At 41.7% G+C, this 20,913-nt stretch overlaps 1 protein-coding gene across 5 annotated transcripts in view; it reads right to left on the reverse strand.

The window, feature by feature from the left end:
• The window catches only part of cacna1eb (calcium channel, voltage-dependent, R type, alpha 1E subunit b), a 57,702-nt gene that overhangs the window by 11,516 nt on the left and 25,273 nt on the right, over nt 1-20,913 (reverse strand). For all 5 annotated transcript variants that reach the window (XM_085805561.1, XM_085805560.1, XM_085805559.1 and 2 more), the window contains 21 exons: nt 17,886-17,989; nt 17,350-17,508; nt 16,262-16,452; nt 16,071-16,174; nt 15,866-15,981; nt 14,984-15,037; nt 14,605-14,685; nt 14,287-14,496; nt 14,027-14,139; nt 13,466-13,578; nt 13,225-13,356; nt 11,728-11,797; nt 11,196-11,313; nt 9,801-9,868; nt 9,111-9,178; nt 6,076-6,810; nt 4,869-5,107; nt 4,442-4,601; nt 2,872-3,001; nt 1,216-1,275; nt 982-1,088 (listed from right to left, as the gene is read on the reverse strand). In XM_085805561.1, coding sequence (XP_085661687.1) covers nt 982-1,088; nt 1,216-1,275; nt 2,872-3,001; nt 4,442-4,601; nt 4,869-5,107; nt 6,076-6,810; nt 9,111-9,178; nt 9,801-9,868; nt 11,196-11,313; nt 11,728-11,797; nt 13,225-13,356; nt 13,466-13,578; nt 14,027-14,139; nt 14,287-14,496; nt 14,605-14,685; nt 14,984-15,037; nt 15,866-15,981; nt 16,071-16,174; nt 16,262-16,452; nt 17,350-17,508; nt 17,886-17,989 — 3,132 coding nt within the window. The remainder of the gene's footprint in view (nt 1-981; nt 1,089-1,215; nt 1,276-2,871; nt 3,002-4,441; nt 4,602-4,868; nt 5,108-6,075; nt 6,811-9,110; nt 9,179-9,800; nt 9,869-11,195; nt 11,314-11,727; nt 11,798-13,224; nt 13,357-13,465; nt 13,579-14,026; nt 14,140-14,286; nt 14,497-14,604; nt 14,686-14,983; nt 15,038-15,865; nt 15,982-16,070; nt 16,175-16,261; nt 16,453-17,349; nt 17,509-17,885; nt 17,990-20,913) is intronic.

Consider the following 20,913-nt stretch of genomic DNA (forward strand, 5'->3'; position numbering starts at 1 on the left):
ATGAAACACAGAGAGCCCTGCAGGTGTCAAGAGTCAAATTCTGGTATCATTTTTTTTAAAATTTCACTATAGCAGCTGTGTTTTAGTGTAGTGCTGACATAAAAGTTTATTCCATATAGGTCATAACAACACCTTATTCAGCATATTTGTCCTTGTCCTTGTGGGAAACCCAAGCTTGAACTGAGACACTTTGTTCTCAGTTAATTGCTGTGCATGTGTAGATTAATAATTTAGGGATCAAATGAATAATTAGAGGGCACAAATGACCTTTGAGAGTAAACATAGTATCAAAGACTAGAGAGACCCGTCAGGCTCTGCAGTTTGATGAGATTTGGAAGACACAACAACAACAACAACTACAACAACAACAACGACAAATCATGTGAACTTAAAAAACAAACCAAAAAAAAAAGAAAAAAGGATCAGACACATGATAATACATGATAATATACGAGAAGTGTACGTGAGACGTTTACATTTATTGTGACTGAAATTTTTACCCCATCACATTCCTGGTAGCCCCAACAGTGACACAATCCACAGGAACAACAGAGAAAAAATTGAGGCATAAATAGAGATAAGCGCAGAAGATCACAGCCATATTCACAACAGATACATATACAGTGAAATTCTACAGTACAACAAAGGGCACAAAAAGTTGAGTAAGTTATCTTTTTAACACTCAAACTGGGAGAGGCATCAGAAAGAAAAAAATAAAATACTGCAGATCATCAGTCATCCCACACCCCACCCATGAGTTATAATCCCCAAGATACGTAGGAATCCATCATTTCCTGTACCAGGGCCATGAATGCCACCATATTTGCAGTTTTTCAGCTGCCCCCTTTGTCAATGAAGCAGACTGCATTCGCTCTGTGTTTGAGGGAAGGTTGTTTATAACAATACTGTATGCTCAGAAAATGATTTGCTGCAGTGAGTCAGTCACTAGTCATCGGCAGGCAGCACTAGATAGTGACTCACGTTAGAGCAAAGGCAATCAGAGCTCCCACCACCACAATGAAGTCCAGCATGTTCCACATGTCCCGGAAGTAAGAGCCGTCGTGCAGAATGAGCCCCTGGTCTATCATCTGGAGGACAGACACAAACCCACACAGACACGCAGAGTCAACACGTTATATACACACACGCGGCAAAACCTTACGAAAAGCGTGACTGACGTTTCACAGGTGAAGAAAACACGTTTCAGTCCCTTACCTTAATGATCATTTCAAAGGTGAACACGCCAGTGAAGACATAATCGAAGTATCGGAGGACCTGCATTTTTTTTTTTTTTTTTACAAACATAGGAAAACACAAATTCAAGTTTTTACTGTGAACACATTAAACAACCAAAACCTGCTGATCAGTGTGTGGTATGGGATTTGGAGCACAGCAGACACAGATAGTAGTACAGCTCTGAAGGAGTACATGAAACTCTAAAAACACCTCAGTCCACCCAGTCAACCACAGCCAATGACCTTGTTACCTCCCAGTTAGCATTCTTCTCACTTCCTTTTAAACAAGACTTTGGAGGATGAATCAGTGAGTAGATGTAGGTAACCATCACAAATGGGATGGAAAAATATCATGGAAATATGTAAAAACGCTGCATGAAGGAGCCGGTTTAACGTTGAATCATTCAGGACTTGCGAATATGTTTTTGGTTTTGTCAAGAGTCCCGTACACCGAAAAATACCTTAAAGAGGGACTCCGGAGATTTAGGACTCACATGGGAGATTCTGGGAAAACAATGGTCAAAATAAAAATAAAAGCCCTCGACTTTTAGTCCTGAGGCTGCTCCAAAAACACTGAATCCTATATTTCCAACAATTTTTCTCGAATTCAGAATTATCTTTAAAACTCCACAACCCAGTTTGTGACACAGGGTTTCTGTTATATATATATTCTAAGTTTGCCGAGATACTGTAAGTGGCCATGTGAATGATGCCGTTAGTAGAAGGAAAGTAGAAAAAGAGCCATCCAAAAAAAAAGAAAAAAAGAAAATAAACAATGCATCGTCCATCATCTCTCAGTCATGTGTGAGGAAAATAAAGTTCAGATTTTACTCGCGTGTGTGTTTATGTGGTTACTCTCGACACTTTCTGTGATACTGAGTTGTGAAAAACAAACTGCACAGCTATTTCCCAGACTAAGCTGCAGATTCTCACCTTGCATGTGCGTGAGACCAAATGTGTCACGACACATTGTTGCTGACAAAGTGTTATGTCAACTAGAGATCAAACCTGAGAGAGCTTGCATTGAGCTAAAACCTCATGAACGATATTTTTTTTACATCGAGTAAATTCATGTATGTTCTCAGTAATTTTTTACAGACTTGAGTGAAATCTCTGGATAAATGTCTGTACAGGATCGATTATGCATCAACTTCACCAGATGATGTTTCCAGGTTACTTGACGTCTGCTGCTCTGGAACAACATTGAACACATTATTGTCAGTGTTGTCAATCAAGTGCGTGTGAATGCCGGCTGCTTCCTCTAAGTGTGACTGTGCTTCAAAGGATGGTTGACCTTCACACCTTTATGACGTCTAACTCAGTGGCGATGGAGGTGCTGGAGAGGTTTTAACAAATTTGTAACTGACAATCAGACATTCACACCCACTTCACTCAGAGATTGCCCAGGAGTGCGTAGGTGATAAAATATGCAGGATTTTTAACTCCGCTCTCAAGTATTCTTTTCTAAATTCTTCATACAACTGCTTCTGTATCTGTACACTGTGGCTTTCAGTCCACCAAGGCCTGTTCTTCAACAGTCCAGCTCAGGTACGATGCACTGCTGCTTCTTTTATCCTCAAACTGTGAAAACAAGTCAAACCATAAACACATAAGAAGAGATGTATTTGGATCTCACCTTGTTTCTGTCTGAGCTGGTGCACACAGGGTCCTCAGCAGCCAGCGCAATGCTGCTCGCCACGATCACAAGGAGGATGGTCATCTCGAAGTAGCGCAGAGTGACCACGTAGTGGCAGATCCTTCTGATACTGTGGATCAAGTGCAGGAGAGGATATGAATTGTTGCTTGATGGATGACTACACACAAAAAGGTGCCAAAGCCTTTTTGTGTGTCGACCACAGTATTTTATGTCAGCGACTGTCAGACCTTGCTGTTAGCTGGTTTTCAAACTACTTCTCCAACCGTAAGCAGTGTGTGCAGTCCGATGGTCTTTGCTCCGGGTTCCTAAACACTAAAAAAGGTGTGCCGCAAGGTTCACTCTTAGGACCCTCTCTCTTTACTATCTACGTATATGAATGAGGTAGGCCAAAATATTAATGCATCCGTACATCTTTATGCTGATGACACCGTCGTCGATTGTTGTGCATATTCTGTTGCCCAGGTGTTTAAAGATCTGCAGTCTGCATTTGACACCGTTCAGGCGCAATTGTCTCATCTCAGGCTAGTTCTAAATGCAGGTAAAACTACGTTTATGTTCTTTTCAAATAAAAAGAAGGTGCCTGCTGCTCTACCCTGTAATATGTCTGCTCAGGGTACCCATATTGAGTCTGTGGCCACTTATTAATACCTAGGCATCACAGAGGATGATAGCCTTTCTTTTAGATGTCATGTTGACCAATTACTGAGGAAACTGAAGTTAAAGTTGGGGTTTTTCTTCAGAAATAGAGCCTGTCTTTCTTTTAATGCCAGGAAACGTATTGTTGCGACCACTTTCTTGCCACTCCTGGATTATGGTGATGTTGTATATACTGTATGAATGCCTCTGCTCTCTCCCTACATCTGCTGGATGCTGCATATCACGGAGCCTTGAGATTCATAACGGGTTGTAAACCCCTCACATCACTGTACATTGTACTCTCTCACAAACTGGTCATCACACACTTTCCATGCACAGAACCACTCACTGGTATTTTTTATCTATAAGTCCATCATCGGACTGCTCCCCTCCTATTTGTCCACATATATGACACAGAAACAGTCTGATCGTAGCCTCCGGTCCCTAGACTACATCACGTTTGCCATCCCCTCAGTCCGTACCGAACTTGGCAAAAAGGCGTTTTCCTACGCTGCGCCTGCAACCTGGAACATGCTCCAGCAGAAGCTGAAGCAGTCCAGCTTTATTCCTCTCGGGGACTTCAAATTACTTGTAGGAAGGCTGGTGAGACAATCTGTGGGGGTCTGCACGTGTGCTTAACTAGTTTTATTCTTCTTTTCGCACTTTTGTAGTTTGCATTAATTATCTTAATGTTTGTGTTTTGTGTTTTGTCTCTTGTATGTTCAGTTAGTCTGTAACTCTGTGTTTTGCTGCTGCCCACCCGGAACAGGTCTCTCTTGTAAATGAAACCCTGGGTCTCAGTGAGATTTTACCTGTATAAATAAAGGTTAATCAAAAAAATAAAAAGAGCAAAAAGCAAAAAAAAAAAGCACTGCAATGCTTTTGATAATCTTGAAGTGATTTGGTGGCTTACGGGTTGGACGCCTTGAAGATGAACATGCTGTCTGGAGCAACCGGTTTGGGAGGAATCGGAGGTTCCTCCTCCTCCTCCTCCTCTTCATCTTCCTCCTCCTCTGAGTCCTCGTCGTTCTCTCTCAGCTCGGACTGGTATGCCTCCAACTCTTTACTGTTCACTAAACACCAGACAGAGGTCCAAAAATAAGAAAGGAAAAGAAAAGAAAATCTGTTTTAGCTGTATGTGGACTGTCATGACACAGTAAAGAATAGTACAGTACAATAGATGGATCAAAAAAAAGAAAAAGAAAAGACAAAGCCAAGTGTGGCAGTCATGTGTCAGGAACACCTACACACTGTGATACACAGCGATACTGACACTAAATCCCACTTGGTGATGCACTGTGAAGGAGTGTGACTGCAGCGGGAAGTGGTCACAGAGCTACCTGTCATGGGTTTGAGCTCCAGCAGCGGCTGTGCAGACATATCGATGGCCACGCTTCCCTCCAGGTTGGACTTGTCACGTCTGATGGGGACCGGGCAGTTCTCAGCTTCCATGGCGCTCACGGTGTACTCGGTGGCCTCCAAGGCCGGCTCCACAGGGATGTTCTGGCCGCCTTCACCCTGCTCTGCCCAGGTACCGTCAAGCAGCTGCTCACATTGAGGAGGATCAGGAATGTCGGCTCTAAAACGGGAAAGAAAATATCTCACCTCACAACAGATCTACTACACTGTGTCGAACTGAATTGTAACAACACCAGTGAACGCCTGCAGTGTCTTTCAACACACGCTTTAGTTTATGACCAAATACCTGCAGAACTAATTACAGTATGTTCCAATCAGCCTCTGCTCCACTTACATTTAGTGCTAATTAGCAAATGCATAGACGCAGACTGGAAGAGGAACAAAATGTTTGGTCATTTAGCGTCCCTCTGTGGTCATTTTGTGTCTCTTTGTAGCTGTTGTCCATTTTTTAATGGGGGTTTTGAGTCTCTTTATGGTCGTTTCGTGCCCTTCTGTGGCCATTTTGTATCTTATTGTGGTTATTTTGTGTCTGGCATGGCTGTATATATTTGGTCTGTTTTTTTTTTGTTTACAGTCTGTTTTAAAACAGTACTCACATGCTGGTGTCTACATTTAAAGATTTGACGCTGCTGTATTTGATTCTTATGTCCATCCCACTCTTTATTCAGTGCAAATATGCATCAATAAGTTCGACTAAAGCTAAAATAAGCCTTCAGCCGTCTGAGCTGGACCAAACAACAGAGTGTCTTCCAAATTCATAGACTTTATAGCACAAAAGTCACACTCACTGGTCAGTTTATTAGTTACACTTCACTTCACATTTAATTTCAACAGCTTCACTACAATTTACTGGTTTATGATTAGGTTTCTGTTGAAATTGTCTAATTTCAATCATGTTCTTGTTACTAATTTCATACAAAATGTGGATTTTGTCCCCAATGGAAATGTTGGGAGTAATGTTTTGAGACCAGCAAACCAGAGCTTACAAATGTGTAAATGTGTCTCTCTCATGGGGAAAATATCCAAAAACATTTCAAATCAAACTGAGCTTTATCTGATAAAATATGACGGTATGAATAGTTCATGAGTCTTTTAAAGGCTCTCCACAGATAAATACTTGAGCCTTACCTTCTACACTCTTCTCCGACTTCTGCATATGGGTTTACGATGCAGGTTCCACAGTCATCTTGGGCTGATCCTCCCTCTCCTTCTCCCTCTCTCTCATCCCTCTCTTCTATCTTCCTCTCTTGGCTCATCGACCGTCTCACCATTGGCACCTCGTGTGGTGTGTGTGCACAGTCCAGACTCTTGGCCTCGGCGCGAGCATCGCGGTGTCGGTGACGTCTGTGCCGGGCCCCTTCTTCTGGCCCCTGACTGGGCCTGAACTTGCGGGCGATCCTGTGCCTGCCTCCGCCTGCGTTACGATGGTTAGCCCCTCCTGTTTTGTCCTCACTCAGGTTTACCAGAGGCTCAGCCGTCGGAGGCTCGGGGATAGGGATGGAGATGGACATGGGGGGTTCGGGAAGGGGCATCCCAACAGACATGGGAGACTCAGGCAGGTGAGCTGGACTGAGCCCTGGGGAAAGGACGGCATTAGTTGGAGTTTCCGCTGTGTCCTCCGTAGGGTTGCTACACAGCGCCTCTCTGCTCGCCATCTGGCGACGTTTGCGTAACTGGTTGGCTCTCTGCTCCCACACTGACATGTTGACTTTTCTCCTCCTCTCACGGCGGTTGGAGAAGGCGTTGGAGCCATTGAGAGGCTGCTCGTCTGCAGCAACTGTTGCGCCCTCAGGTTCCTCTGGGAAGGTTGGACGACCTCTGTGGATTGCCCGTTTCCTGTATAGGTAGGGTCTTCTTCTCCCGCTAAGGAGCACAACATACTTCATATCACTATGAGGCAGCAACAGGTTAAAAACTAATTGACAAGAAACATCAAGACTAGAGTTCATGTAGCATACCAGGTATGTCAAAGAATATTCAGACAAATAAAATAAAAGAGAAAAGGTCAGACCTTTTCTGTGAATTTTATAATGTTACTTGCTTAGTAACAGAAAAAAAAATTCCCATGAAAAATGTGCAAAATGCTTCAAGCTAAAAAAAGTACAAATACATCCAAAAACTTAAAAAAAAATTAAAATACCTGAGAGGTACGGACAGATAAAAAGGAAAAGAGAAAAACAAAACCCACAAGAACAATAAAAGGGAAGGTGCAGGATTAAAGTAGAAACAGTGTAAAATCTAGAAAATAATCGGAGTAGGAAAAACTCAAGAGAGGAATTCTGTGTGACAGAGATGCATACAATCATACTTACTGGTATTCAGATTCTTTTGTTGTCCATGTAATCAATGAGTGATTATTTGAAAACAAGACATTAGTGTTTTACAACATAGACTGAACATTTGTTGTGACACAGAGCAAAAGGTATAGAGAGGATGCAAAATACTGATTTAAACTGGTCTGGAATCAGTGCTTTATCTTGCAGAAACGCAATAAGGAAGAGTTCAATTTCAATGCCATGAATTGCAAATATATCTAGTTAATTTTTACGCAGTGTCCTTGAACACAACATTTTGGTCAGTGCCACATAACAGGCATAAAACAAGACAACATGATGGGGCCAGTAAAACACTGTAATGCACATTAATATCAGCATCTTGATAACTGCAACACAAACAAGACTAACACTCAAATATGTTAACAGACAAATGATACATTCAGTGTCACGACTAGAGAGTCAGAGTAGAGAGTAAGGAGTCTACGCAGTTACCTGTTTTACTTTACTGTAAACAGCACCTATGGGATGTTAGGGAGCCTGCAGGCAGCTATTACTGCATAAAAATCAACTTGCAGAAACTTGAACAGCTTGAAACAGGAAATTCATCGCAGTCAGTCGCCCATCTTATGGAAATGATATAATCAAATGGGAGCAGGAGTTTCTTTGAAAGCCCCTTTTTCATTGATTTACCCCGGTGTTTGTGGAGGAACCTTAGACATACAAAACTTAAACATTTGGTCATTTCAATAGCCACAGTATAATTTTCTCTGTAGCTATAGTGTGAGATTTTGTGTCTATTATCCTGTGAATGCACAGGTGACAGCGGGCAAACAGGAAGTACGTGTTACATGTGTAACAGTTTGGTATCCACTACTTTAACCACTGCTCTCCATTTTAATAAAACTCAGTGAAAAAAAAGATAAAAGAGCAATGTGTACAAGCAAGTTTCTGCAAGTTGTTTTTAAATAAAAGGGCTACCTATGGAGCAGCAACAACACATCCACTGCTCTGTAAGAATATGATGGTAAAATAATTACACTCACTTTGTTGCAAAACATGCAAAATAATGCGCACATTCCTGTAACAGGCCAGGTTAGTCACTCCGGGCCCTTATGGTACTTTTTGCCCCCCCAACAACAGCTCCAGTGGTGATGCTAATCAGACGAGTCATACCCAGTAGTAGAACAAAATCTCACACACTCGAAAGTGTGCCTCCTCCCAGCAGAGTGACACACCGAGACTTCCCACTGTTCCCAATAACCTCTGAAAAAACGCCTCCTGCCCTGCTCCTCCTGACTCACTGGATTCATTGGACCTGTGGGGAAGCCACTAGTCACTGAGAGGAGCAGGAAATTCATTAACAACCAATCACAGGGCCGACACGGTAACAGGAGGCGTCTTAGTGCAGCTGGTGAATCAATCTGTGAGGGGTCATGCTTTTCAATCAAGCACATTCAATACACATTCAATATTGTGTCATCAGTGCCTCACACATGCCTTTCGTTCTTTCTTTGCATTCACCATGCAAATGAAGGAACTGAGGAATATACTGTTAGTAAACACCAAGAACTTGGCTCTCAGAGTGTACAGTATAATCAATTGATTGTATTGGCTAAACCTCTTCTCTCTAATAACAGACGTAGCACCACCACTAATTTCCCCACAGCATCCACATCCTAAGTAAGTCTTAGTCTTAGCATCTTCTGCAAAAAGAAATGAGCTGTGACAATTTTTCAGTCCAATTCAAATTTTCTGTTTGCTTGAGAGCAGAGCTGATCCGAGGCCCACCTCCACACTTGAACACTAAAATTTACTTAAGGGCTGTGAACACTCTGGCTATCTCATCTCAAAAATAATGAATCTGTAAACTGTCAGCCAATTACTTACTCAGAGATCAAGCCATCTCTGCCTCTGGCATATCTCTGGTTGAAGAACTCCTCTTCCTCTTCTTCATCCTTATAGAGAGAGAAAGAATATATAATGTTAATGTTTTACTTGTCATGTAGCTTTTTATTAATGTGTAATAAAATAACCATGGTGATAATTTGCCTTAAGAAAACAGGGGTTGTTGAAGGATGTCAGAGCCTTTGTCAGAATGAGTCTATCGAGTTGCACTATGGGATATGTAGGCTCTAGGGTTTTGGAAACATGACTCATTCTAGGGCCTAAAAGTCACGGTATTTCAGTCTCTTTAAAAGTTCTTCTAATTCTCCTCTTTTCAGAAGAGGTACCCTGTGGATTTATTGAGTAGTACTATGTAGTTTTTACAACTGGATCGCTGTGTCGTTCGTAGGTGACACTGCACAAAGTCCTGCCGATGGTGTCACATTATTCCACTGTTTGTCAGGTGGTGTCAACACACCAAGACGTTTCGTTAGACCTTAAAGATACAGAATGCGTTTTGGTGAGTATTACTGAAACTAGACAGAAACTTTGTGTATTAGAAAACTCCACAGGGTAGTCTACAACACACATCCCATACTTAAATGGCTACACATTTAACACCACACTAAAACAAAAACCTATTATTTTACTGGTAAACACTCAAATACAAGATAAAAAAAAAACTGTGCAAACCTTTGTCAGTTCCTGTGCGTTGGCCAGATTATCCACAGCGATGGCCAAGAAGACATTCAGCAGTGTGTCTGTCATGAGGGCAGTTAAGGTCACACACAAACGAAACAACCGGAGCACCTCTGGATTACACTCCTGTAACCCTAACATGAAATACTGTATATAAATATCAGACATCAGAGATGTTTTCTATCAAGCAAATTCTCTCTCTTCCTGTTATATGGTCCATATGTATGGAGCTCATGTCCTTAATTTAACACACCATTCTTCTTTAACATAACTATATATTTTCCTCCTTTGCTTTTCTTTTGGTTTATTTTTCTCTTGAGCCACTACAGTTTTCTGCATGACCAAGGCAGACTTGGAATTTAATTTATTGATTAACATGTACCCCTGAGAAAAAGAGGAGGATTTAACTGTTTGAACCATAACTTCATAAAAAGATTTTCTGGGGATTTAAATGTGTGACATAACTGTTACAGTAGTATGCATGTTTAATGCTGTGTTTCATGTGTATAGAGAGCCTAAGCGGAAGCAGGAAGTAACGGTCACCATGGGACCTCAACTCTGAAAAACTCGCCATTCAAATGAACGGGACTGAAAATTTTATTTCGTGATCCGTTTGAATTGTGCCATGAGAAAAAAATATGTCCTCTACCTGTTTAAAACATCACGTTTCATCCCGAGAAATCAGCCGTTTGTTGTAAAGCTATTGTAGAATACAATTCAGAAGAATCTGTAAGCAGAAAGACTACAAGTCGCGTAGGTGACGTCACACACCAATTGCCGCCCTTTCCCGTGTCAGTTGGTGACGTATTTTTTGTGGGACACAGATCTGTAGTCCGTAGAGCAGTCTTTACACAAAATACATTCTTCTGTTGCCGTTTTATGATAAACGGCTGATTTCTCTTCATGAAACGTGATGTTTTAAACAGGTAGAGGACATATTTTTTTCTCATGGCGCAATTAAATCGGATCACGAAATAAAATTTTCAGTCTCATTCATTTGAATGGCGAGTTTTTCAGAGTTGAGGTCCCATGGCGCCGTTACTTCCTGCTTCCGCTTAGGCTCTCTATAGTACTTTGTTTAATGTTTTGCAGATGCACAGATGTGTGTAAAATGTTGTTGTTGTTGTCTTTATGTTCTACAGACAGCAATGCAAATACAGTTTAAATGCATCATTTGTGAATTGATATAGAATTAACAGATTGGGATGAGAACAAAACCCCACGTCATTAGTTTTAGTGGATGATCAATGAGTATTTGACTTAGGTACTTATTACATTATAAGTAAATGTATTGTGTATTGTGTTATGTAGAGATATATGTATAAAGGTATATTGTGTACAGGTGTGGATGGTATATCACAGCCACCTTTGAGAACTCAACAAGGATACAGTTTCCAAACAGTGTGAGCACGATGAAGTAAATCGATGACCACATGCCGTACTGCACGCCTCCCTGTGAGCGAATCCCATTGTACATCACCTCGTTCCAGTCTTCTCCCGTCAGAATCTGTAGGGAAACGCACAGAATATTCAGTAAAAAAATAATTACAGCACTTATATTAGACTCAATGAGAACATTGGCCTAAAAATACAAACCAAAGACATATTCCCCGTCTACAAAGCAGTTAAAGATATGTTATTAAAAATGGCAGCAAGATAAGTAATTACTGTGTGTGCTGATCAAAACAGTCTTTCACAGTGCAGTTGGTTTTGTAGCTGATCTGATGTGGAATCGTTCACGTTTCACTTGTCTGATATTCATGTGCGCATATGTGTGCATGGATGTGTGGGATGATAGCGGAGGCAGGGGGTGGAGAGCGAGTGAGCAGAGTTGTTTAATCTGCGCCTGGGGTGAGAAATATCCCAGGGTGCAATGTGTCATAGAGAGCAGGCAGAATGAGGGGATCTGTAGGAGCCAAACCTGAAACACTGTCATGATGGCAGCTGGAAACGTGTCAAAGTTGGTGGGAGTGTAATCTTCAAAGATGAACCTAGAGGGGAGGCAGATAGAAAGCGGGGTCAGATGTGACCAAGGAAGAATAGGAGGAGGAAGAAGAGGAGGAGGAGGATGCGTAGCTATTTTCATCCGGACGTGTCATTTCCTCACCGTCTTATCAAAGGAACCATTGAAGAAGCTGCTGCTCAGTTTGAAAAGGTGTAGATACTATTTCAAAACTGTGAGCAGATGTGGGTTAAAATATTGTATGTAAATCAGCTACACTAACCAGGAACATAACTCACCCTTTGATACAATGGACCAGAATGTCATTATCATCATCCATCTGAACAACTATGTTAGAATCAGTGATGTGGCTCCGCTTATCCGTCGAACTGGTCCTCCTCTACTTTTTTTGGGGTCCCCCAAGGGTCTATTTTGGGTCCCCTATTAATTACCATATACATACGACCCCTGAGGTAAATCTTGCGTAGCCATGACATTGCTTTCTATTGCTAAGCTGGTTGACACCCAATTACATGTCCCAGTAAAGCCTGGTAGCACGGATGCATTGTGTATTATGTCCTGCTTCGCTGAAATAAAAAATTGGATGTCCAAAAACTTCCTGCAGTTGAGTGACTCCAAATCAGAGGTAATTATAATAACTCCCTATGGCCCCAGCACTAGCAGCATTAAAAATCTCTCCTCTAGTCGGGGTGACTTATCCAACACTGTTCAAAGAGAGGTCCGCAATCGAGGTGTTATTTTTGGTTGAGAATTGTACTTCGATGCTCAAGTGGCTAAAGTGGTGCAGTTGTGCTTTGCCCAACTGAGACAGCTAAACCCGATCTGGTCATTTCTTTCCTCCGCTGACTTGGTAAAGGTCAGACCAGCCTTTATCTATTGCAGACTCCACTACTGAAAGGCACTTCATTCTGGTATTGACAGTGAAAACTTCCAAGAGTGTATTTGCTGCTGCCAGGCTGTTTATATGCGCTAAGAGAAACAGCCACATTACACCAATTCTTGCCGCCCTTCGCTGGCTTCCTGAGAGTTTTACAATTGATTTTAAAGCTCTGAATGGCCTGGGTCCTGCCTACAATCTGGGATCTGCAAACTCCCTGAGAGCCTCTTCGCTGCTTAAGATGCTCTGGCAAGGATCAACGAATCGTTTATAAATCTAAAGGTGTTTCTGCTGTCTGGGCCTCCCAGCTGTGGGACTCCCTGCCAGGAGATCTTTGGTAGGTAAACTCAAATCTCTTCGCTTGTATCATATGGTCTTTTCTTAACTTAATGGTATCTGTAATTATTTTAATCATTTCTTATAATTTCTCTAATTCTGCTATTTTGTTTTTATTGTCAAGCACTTTGTAATTTTGTTTCTGAAAGGTGCCACATAAATAAAGTTTATTATTATTAATATTATTAGTAGTATCATGACAGTGATTGTCCTTATGTTGACATCCTGATGGTTTGACTTACCTTCCTCCAAAAAGCTGCATCCCCAGCAGCGCAAACACCACAATGAAGAGGAAGAGAAGAAACAGCAGGCTGATGATGGACTTCATGGAGCTCATGAGGGACACAACCAGGTTCCTGAGAGAGGCCCAGTACCTGAAAGAAAGACATCACATGTGGTTTGGTTGTCTATTTTACCAGAGACAACACCAACATACTGTAAGCCAGGCTTCGCTTGTTTGAACTGTCTCATTGTCCCACTTACTTGGTGATCTTAAAAATTCTCAGAAGTCTCAGTGCCCTGAGCACGCTGATCCCAAATGACATGCCCGGCCTGAAGAAGCCCCAAACTACCTCAAAGATGCTGCCGACAATGACCTGCAAGACATGTCAAACACATGATAAAAAATCATTTGTTATACTGTAAGCTCCATCTGACTAGTAGAAAATTGCCAAAACCTTTTTTTTTTTTAAATCTTGAGCAGAAGATTGAAGATGTGGGTATTTTTCAGGGATTGTCAACACACTCTGAATTATTTGTATCACAGCTACCCCTGCCTGCTGTTTTTGTGGTTCTGGAGGCTTTTAAGGTGTAGTAGTGGCTTTCTCCAAGCTGCTCGACTGACTCCCTTACCCCTTAGGAGGTCTTTCACCTCCTACCAGGCCATTGCCTTAATAAGAATGTATTCTTAGCAATTCTTGCCTGGTAAAATAAAGGTTTACTACTACTACTACTTACATTATCTCCACCGTATAAACCTAAAAAGCAACTAGCAGGTTCTACAAAATCTGGAAACCTTTCAGAATAAGAGAAGAAGGACCTCACCCCACAGTCGAAGCAGTTGAAAGATGAATGGAAGTAGAGGCGGAAACCCAGGCCATATATTTTCAAAAACATCTCAGCCAAAAACAGCCCCAGGAAAACAAACTCTGCATAGTCTGGAGATGATAAAACAAAAAAAGCAATTAAGTGAAAGAAAAAATGAAGCAGTGATGCGCCCCCCAAAAATTGCATTTATCAGACAGGAACAGATTTTTTTTTTTGTAGTGAAACATAGAAAAATATTATTCAGAAGGGAAACCCACAGAGGAAGATGGTCAGCCAGTCGGGCTGGTTGTGGTGGACGATGGCCACACAGATGGTGTTCAGAGCCACCAGACTGAGTACCATCAAGTAGAAAGTATCCGTTTTCACCATGCGGCGGATGGAGATTCGTAGCATGCGCTCTTTACGTCGCAGGTACGCAGCAGGGCCGCGCCGGCCGCTGCGGAAGTTCATCCTCGATCGTGACATACCTTAAAACAGAGAAAGACTTGTTCAAACCTAAGGACAGCAGGAGGTCAAGGGTGTGAAATATACCGTGTGTAAAGTCAAGTGAACGGACTGAAATGTTCATCACTCACTGGCCGTGGACGTGTCTGTGAACTTCTCGTCCCCTGGTGCTCCTCTCCGTGCTCCGGTCTTCTTACTCGCTCTCTTCAACACTAAAAATGATCAAATCTTTCAAAAATACTGTCGTTTATCTAATGAAGACAAGAAATGAACTTATAACTCCTGTTGCACTTTTAAAATGTACACAAGTATTTCCTGTTTTATAATAAAAGAGATTTAAGATACAAATAGCTGCATTTGTTCTCTATAATTATTTTTTATTTTTCTGATACAGCACAACATCGAACAAAAAAAGCTATACGGTACATTACATGAATAGCATAGCATGTATTACCGACAGGTGTTAGCTGTATGATGTGTGATTTAAAGATCTGAAATGTTCGCACTCACCATCTAACGCTGATCTACCTGAATTTTTATTCTCCTCCGCGAGCATTACTTCCTCTGTAAGGAAATAAAACTGGAGGTTAGACTTATTTTTATCAAAGCGCGACTTAAACCATCAGACATTGAAACACACAGGGCAGATCATTTAGGGTGTCTGCAAACAGTTACAGGAACTGAGGCCAAAGTGATGTAAACGTTGCTTTGAGAGGACAGTATGACCTTCTTCACAGAGAGAGGGCTCTCATTCTCTCTCACACTCTTGTAATATCTCTCTCTCAGTTTTCTTTCTCTCTCCCTTCCCACACTCTCCCACATCTATGCACACATAAATATGCACAGCAGCTCTCTTTCTCTCTCTCACACACACACACACATGCATGTAAACACACAAACACACAGAGAGGCTCGTGCGCAGATATATATGCGCACAAATTTAAGTCAGTGAGTCAGTATCACCTTTTTCTCACCCTCTACTTGCGTGGGAGACTAGCAATGTAGATTGCCATTACAGCACAGTGAGTGTGTGTATGTGTGTGTGCATGTGTGCAACTGAGCTACTCTACTGTAGGTCCAAATCTCTGATAAAGGCAGTAGCAGACTTTCACATTAAGAGAGTGGTATCTAGCTTCTCATTTAACTTTCTAGTGTCCCACAGGCCAAGACCACTGACCCAGAGTGGGATTATAGTAACACTCCCATCACCAGAAGCTCATAGATTCACTCAACTGTGATTTCATTATATACTTTATTTTCAGTGAAGTCCTGCATTTCTGACTCAAATATGATTGAGCCAGACTAAATCCTGTCTGCTCACTCCCTCCCTCTATGTCGCTGTGCACCGTCACTACAAAAATACTGATTTAAAGTTATTCTGCTGCCCAGTACCTGCCCTGTCTATCCAGGCTCGGTAACCGTTCAGTTCTCTTTCCACCTGCTGTTGGCGGCGCAGCTTCATGAAGGCCCGCCGATTCTCCACCCTCTGTCTCTCCTTGGCAAATTCTCTAAAGGCAGAGGAGTGAAAATAGCTCTTATAATCCATAATACAGAAACAGCAGTATTATAAACATACAGTAGGAAGAGTCTCACTCACCCAGACAAGACTCCCAACACCAGGTTCAGGACAAAGAAGGAGCCAATGATGATGAGAGGGATGAAGTAGATCCAGTTCCACATGGGACCCAGGGCGTCGTTAGTCTGAAATCCACCAACATTCATTCATTCATTCATTCATAACAGTGACCGGTTTGATTTTACATTTGTCAACTGTAAACTGGAGCTCACATTATAAAGAACGGCCGTCCATCCCTCCATGGTAATACACTGGAAGACGGTGAGCACAGCAAACAAGATGTTGTCGAACTGCGTGATGCCGTCGTTGGGCCCGATCCAGGTGTCGTTGCAGTCGTACCTCTCCGGACACTTCCTCACTCCACATGCAAACGCCAACTCGGACGAGTCAACAGTCTCATTGTCTGGAAAAAAGAAGCTGGAGTCATTCTTTTGTTGATGATGATTCATGTGCAGGGTTTCACATTCATCTGCTGCCAAGTCACCTTATATCAAAATGAGACAAAAGCATCAATTGTGCCATAAATCGTTTGTAAATAAAGGTTTGGGCATATCCATAGATTATGAGCATTTTTTTTTGCAGATGTGTTTGTAGGGATCTTTTAACTTTTAGATTTTGGGGGACCATTAGAAAATTCAGGGATGGATGAAATCATGCTTCCATCTTAAAATGCTGTCAAACTATTCAGGTTTTATATTAGTCCATCTTTCAGTTGTGCTTGGCAGTGACAGTAAATGCTATTGTGTGGCGTGGTGATTACAGAGTAGCTGTTGACTAATTAAGCAGTAGCTAAATCAGCCGGCAACAACTTTAATAATACCTCTGAGCTCGCTGCTGCTGTAATCTATAAAAGCCTCAGTTTCTCAGACAAAGATGTTAACACCCTCTGTCTGAGAACAATGCACAAGCCACACATTTGGTATACCTGTTGGCAAATTAGTCATAGTCCATCATACATTATGCAAAAACAAAGCGTGACTATATTATGCTAAAGCCATCAGTATTGTGGGAAGAGCAGGTAAACCTGAGGACAGAAGGTTTCCACAAATGGAGGTGGTTCCTGAAAACGGATTGATATATAAGACTGTCTCTCTTCAAACTTGAGCGGGAATGACTTATTTCATTTTCTTAGTCCAGTTTACTAGGGGAGATTTCACAAAATATATTTTTTTCATGTCTTATTATTTGCTTTCATAATGTTTTAACAAGAAAGTTATATATAATAAAGATTCATGGGTTATCCGCCTCCCTCTTTGTTTTACAACAGCAGGAAACTGTCGTCTGTGTGCATGGACTGTACCGAGGATGTCGAAAGACGGCAGGCAGGTTTGGTGAAGCTTCCCGCTGTAGAACTCCAGACCGATGATGGCAAACATGAGGATGGCAAAGAACAACAAAAGGCCGATCTGGAGCAGTGGAATCATGGCCTTTATGATAGATTTGAGAACAATCTGGAGGCCTGCAAGAAAACACATTACAGAATTACCTCTGACAGGCAGCTTCTGAAAATGGCAAATGTATGGACAGGTTTCAAATGGTTTGATGGGGTTAAAACATTATTGATGCTTAAAGTGTTGGCTTCAAGTCTAAAGAGCCTAAAAATATGAGACACAAGCAGTAATGGCAGTGGTGGTTAACTATGGTTGTAGGCACGTTCCTGCATGTTTTGTATTTGTGTTTTAAGGTTATTTTTTCCCCCACTTACTGAATTGCACCATCGGGAACAAAAGCATTTGCAATGACGAAAGCTGGAAAATAAGCTGATGAATGAAGACTTGTTATGTGCAGTAATAATTCCCCCACAGTGCAGTATCAAAAGGTCAGTAACTGACTCACTGGGGATCCCGGAGACGAGTTTGAGAGGTCTCAGCACTCTCACAGCCCTCAGGGTTCGAAGGTCGACTGGGATGTTCATGTGGGCACCAGCAGTGGCCAGGATCCTGAAAGACAACACACAAACAGAATATAGGTGTTTCTGAGATATTTTTGATGGTACGACAGGATTATCTGAATATTGATTAATGGTTGTTACTAGTGATAGTAAGGAAAATAAAAATGAAGCAGGGACATATAAAAACATCCATTAGTAGCTAAATCTAGCACAAGGCCCTGCTTTTCCCATCTTGAGACTAATGTTTTTTGTCCATGGTGTGTGACAAATCTGACGACAAAAATAGGTAAAAGGGAACAGCTGGATGTAATTCAAGGACAGTTTAGTCATTTATTTTTAAGAGAAAGGGCAAATGATTGCAGGCAACAGTGCAGCCAATGAGCTACAGTATATATACAGTCTATTTGGTACAACAGTCTTGTATGGTGGGAGACTAAGAATGCACACCACATACACCTGGCAGGCATCTCTACGCACATCTGCCCACGCACACATTGATGTCCCTCCACCTACACACAAACACTGAAAAAACAGCGTCAGGAGCAACCGACAGGCAAATCTCTCACCACCAACATTCACCAGAAATCACATCTGAATCTCTCCTGCAGCAATGACAAAAGCTGGTTATTATCTTATTTTCAACTAAGGAAAGATAATATTATAACAAATAATTCAAGTGCTGCAATAATCCTGCCATAAAAAAAACAGAAGATTTTCCATTTAGGCTACGTTTTTCATCTCAGTTCAATATCAGCTGAGCCAATTTGGTGGCCCATAAACACAAATGTGTCACTGATGAGAGGATCAATACCCGCTGCTAAGTTGCTATGTAACATTTTAAATGAGCTGTGAAAATGATCATAATTATTTTTCACATTTGTCCATCTTTCTCACTCTGTTACACACACCCAGAGAGATACAAATATACAAACTCATAAAATCTTTGGCCAGTGTTGGAAAGTGTGGGGGAGGGTATATGTGAGTGTGTGTGTGTGTGTATATATATGTGTGTGTGTGTGAGCAGGGGGTAGAAAGCACATGGCAGAAACTCAAGTGTAAGCCCACGCAGAATCTCTCCTGAAAGCAGTGGGAGGGAGAGGGGCCGAGTGAGTGACTGAATGAGTGAGGCCATGTTACCGCTAATGCGGATAAACCTGAAAACAAAAAAGGAAAAAAAAAGAAGAAGTGGAGAACGCTCACAGCCCAAAACACCACGCTCAGAAATTGTTTCTAAATGTTTACGACCAGTACTGAATGCTGCTGTGTGTAGGACAACTGAGCGAGCATCTGCTGCTACAGTGAATCAAAACACTGGATCACACAACACGATTTTCACAATTGAAACGTGTTTCTCTTTGTCTTCTTCACAGAAAAGGGAGCCAACATTTTCAAATATGAGCCAGTTAAGACATCAGGTGATGAAGTTTTTCATCAAAGACAATACTTCTTTCTTATCTGATCCCTGCTGGCGGCAGTCTGTGTGGTGTTAAAAAGGTCTTAAAAAGGCTCCCACACATTGCTGTAGCTGTATTTACAAGCCCACAGATACTTAAGTCACCATGAGATTAAGGGTGCGGTCAGATTTCTGCAGCTTTCTCGCCTTAGGGTTGAATGCCTCTGCCAAACAGTCAATTTGCATTGAAAAAAAAGCATTTTGTGAGGTGACAGTGACCTTGACCTTTGAGCACCAAAACTGAATCAGTTCATCCATTCAAAGGAACCAAGTGTTATGAAAGTCCCTCAAAGCATCCACAAGAATGGGATGGATGTGTGTAGAGATGGACACCCAAACACATAATGCCTCCGGATATGGCTGTCATCATCACAGGGGCATTAAAGGTAGGGTTGGAGATCCTGTTCTGGAGCATTTTTTTTTTTACAAAACTGTTTTAAATCCTCTTCACACTCCGATTGAAACCAATTAATTAAATGCTTCTTCACAAAAATGAAAAAAGTCTGTCACCTGTGGGATGGACAATCCTGTAAAAACAGCTTCCAATCATCGTGAACGCGACATTCTCGATGATTGGATCATTATGAGGGAGTGAGTGAGTGAGTGAGTGAGTGAGTGAGTGAGTGAGTGAGTGAGTGAGTGAGTGAGTGAGTGAGTGAGTGAGTGAGTGAGTGAGTGAGTGAGTGAGTGAGTGAGTGAGTGACAGACAAAGCTATGGCACAGTGAGAGACACTGAGACGGAGCAGGAGCACAGGAGTGGGAGTCTGTGGAAATAGCCTTCAAACCAAACACGCTGAACAAAGGCAGGCAACAGCACAGCTCCTTCAAGGCTGCACTTTGTGCACAACAATTCAGTGGAGGCTCCCTCAAAATTAAAGCAAATATTGTGTCTGCTTGTGTGCGCTCATGAATCATCTCTTCACACACACACACACACACACACACACACACACACACACACACACACACACACACACACACACACACACACACACACACACACACACACACACACAGAGGTCATTTTCATTTTGTTCTCTCTTTTCTCCTGAAGAAATAAATCGCTGAGACAATTAGTACTAATACAAACCAACACATTTTCAATCTTTTTACAATCTACCTAAGTTGTTGTATTCACCAATTTGCAACTATTAGATTTATACATAATCAATAGGACTACAAATCTCCGGTAACACTTTACTTGAAGGTCTCATCATAAGATTGACATGACATTGTCATAAGAGAGACATAAGAGTGACATGTCACAGCCATGAACATGTCATAAACATTATGTCAATGTCATAACGTTGTTATTAAGTGTCATTCAGTTCATCCTAACCCTACATACAAACATAACAAACCCGGGTGTTATGACACTGACATATTGTTTATGACATGTTCATGACTGTGACATGTCACTCTTATGATGAGACCTTCAAGTAAAGTGTTACCAAATCTCCTTCATTTTGACATGAAGCCTTCCTAACAGTCTGTGCGACAGCAGCTCTCACTCTCTTTAG

The sequence above is a fragment of the Trachurus japonicus genome, chromosome 17, assembly GCF_045865225.1.
Source record: "Trachurus japonicus isolate A0001 chromosome 17, Traja_1.0".
Lineage (NCBI taxonomy): Eukaryota > Metazoa > Chordata > Actinopteri > Carangiformes > Carangidae > Trachurus > Trachurus japonicus.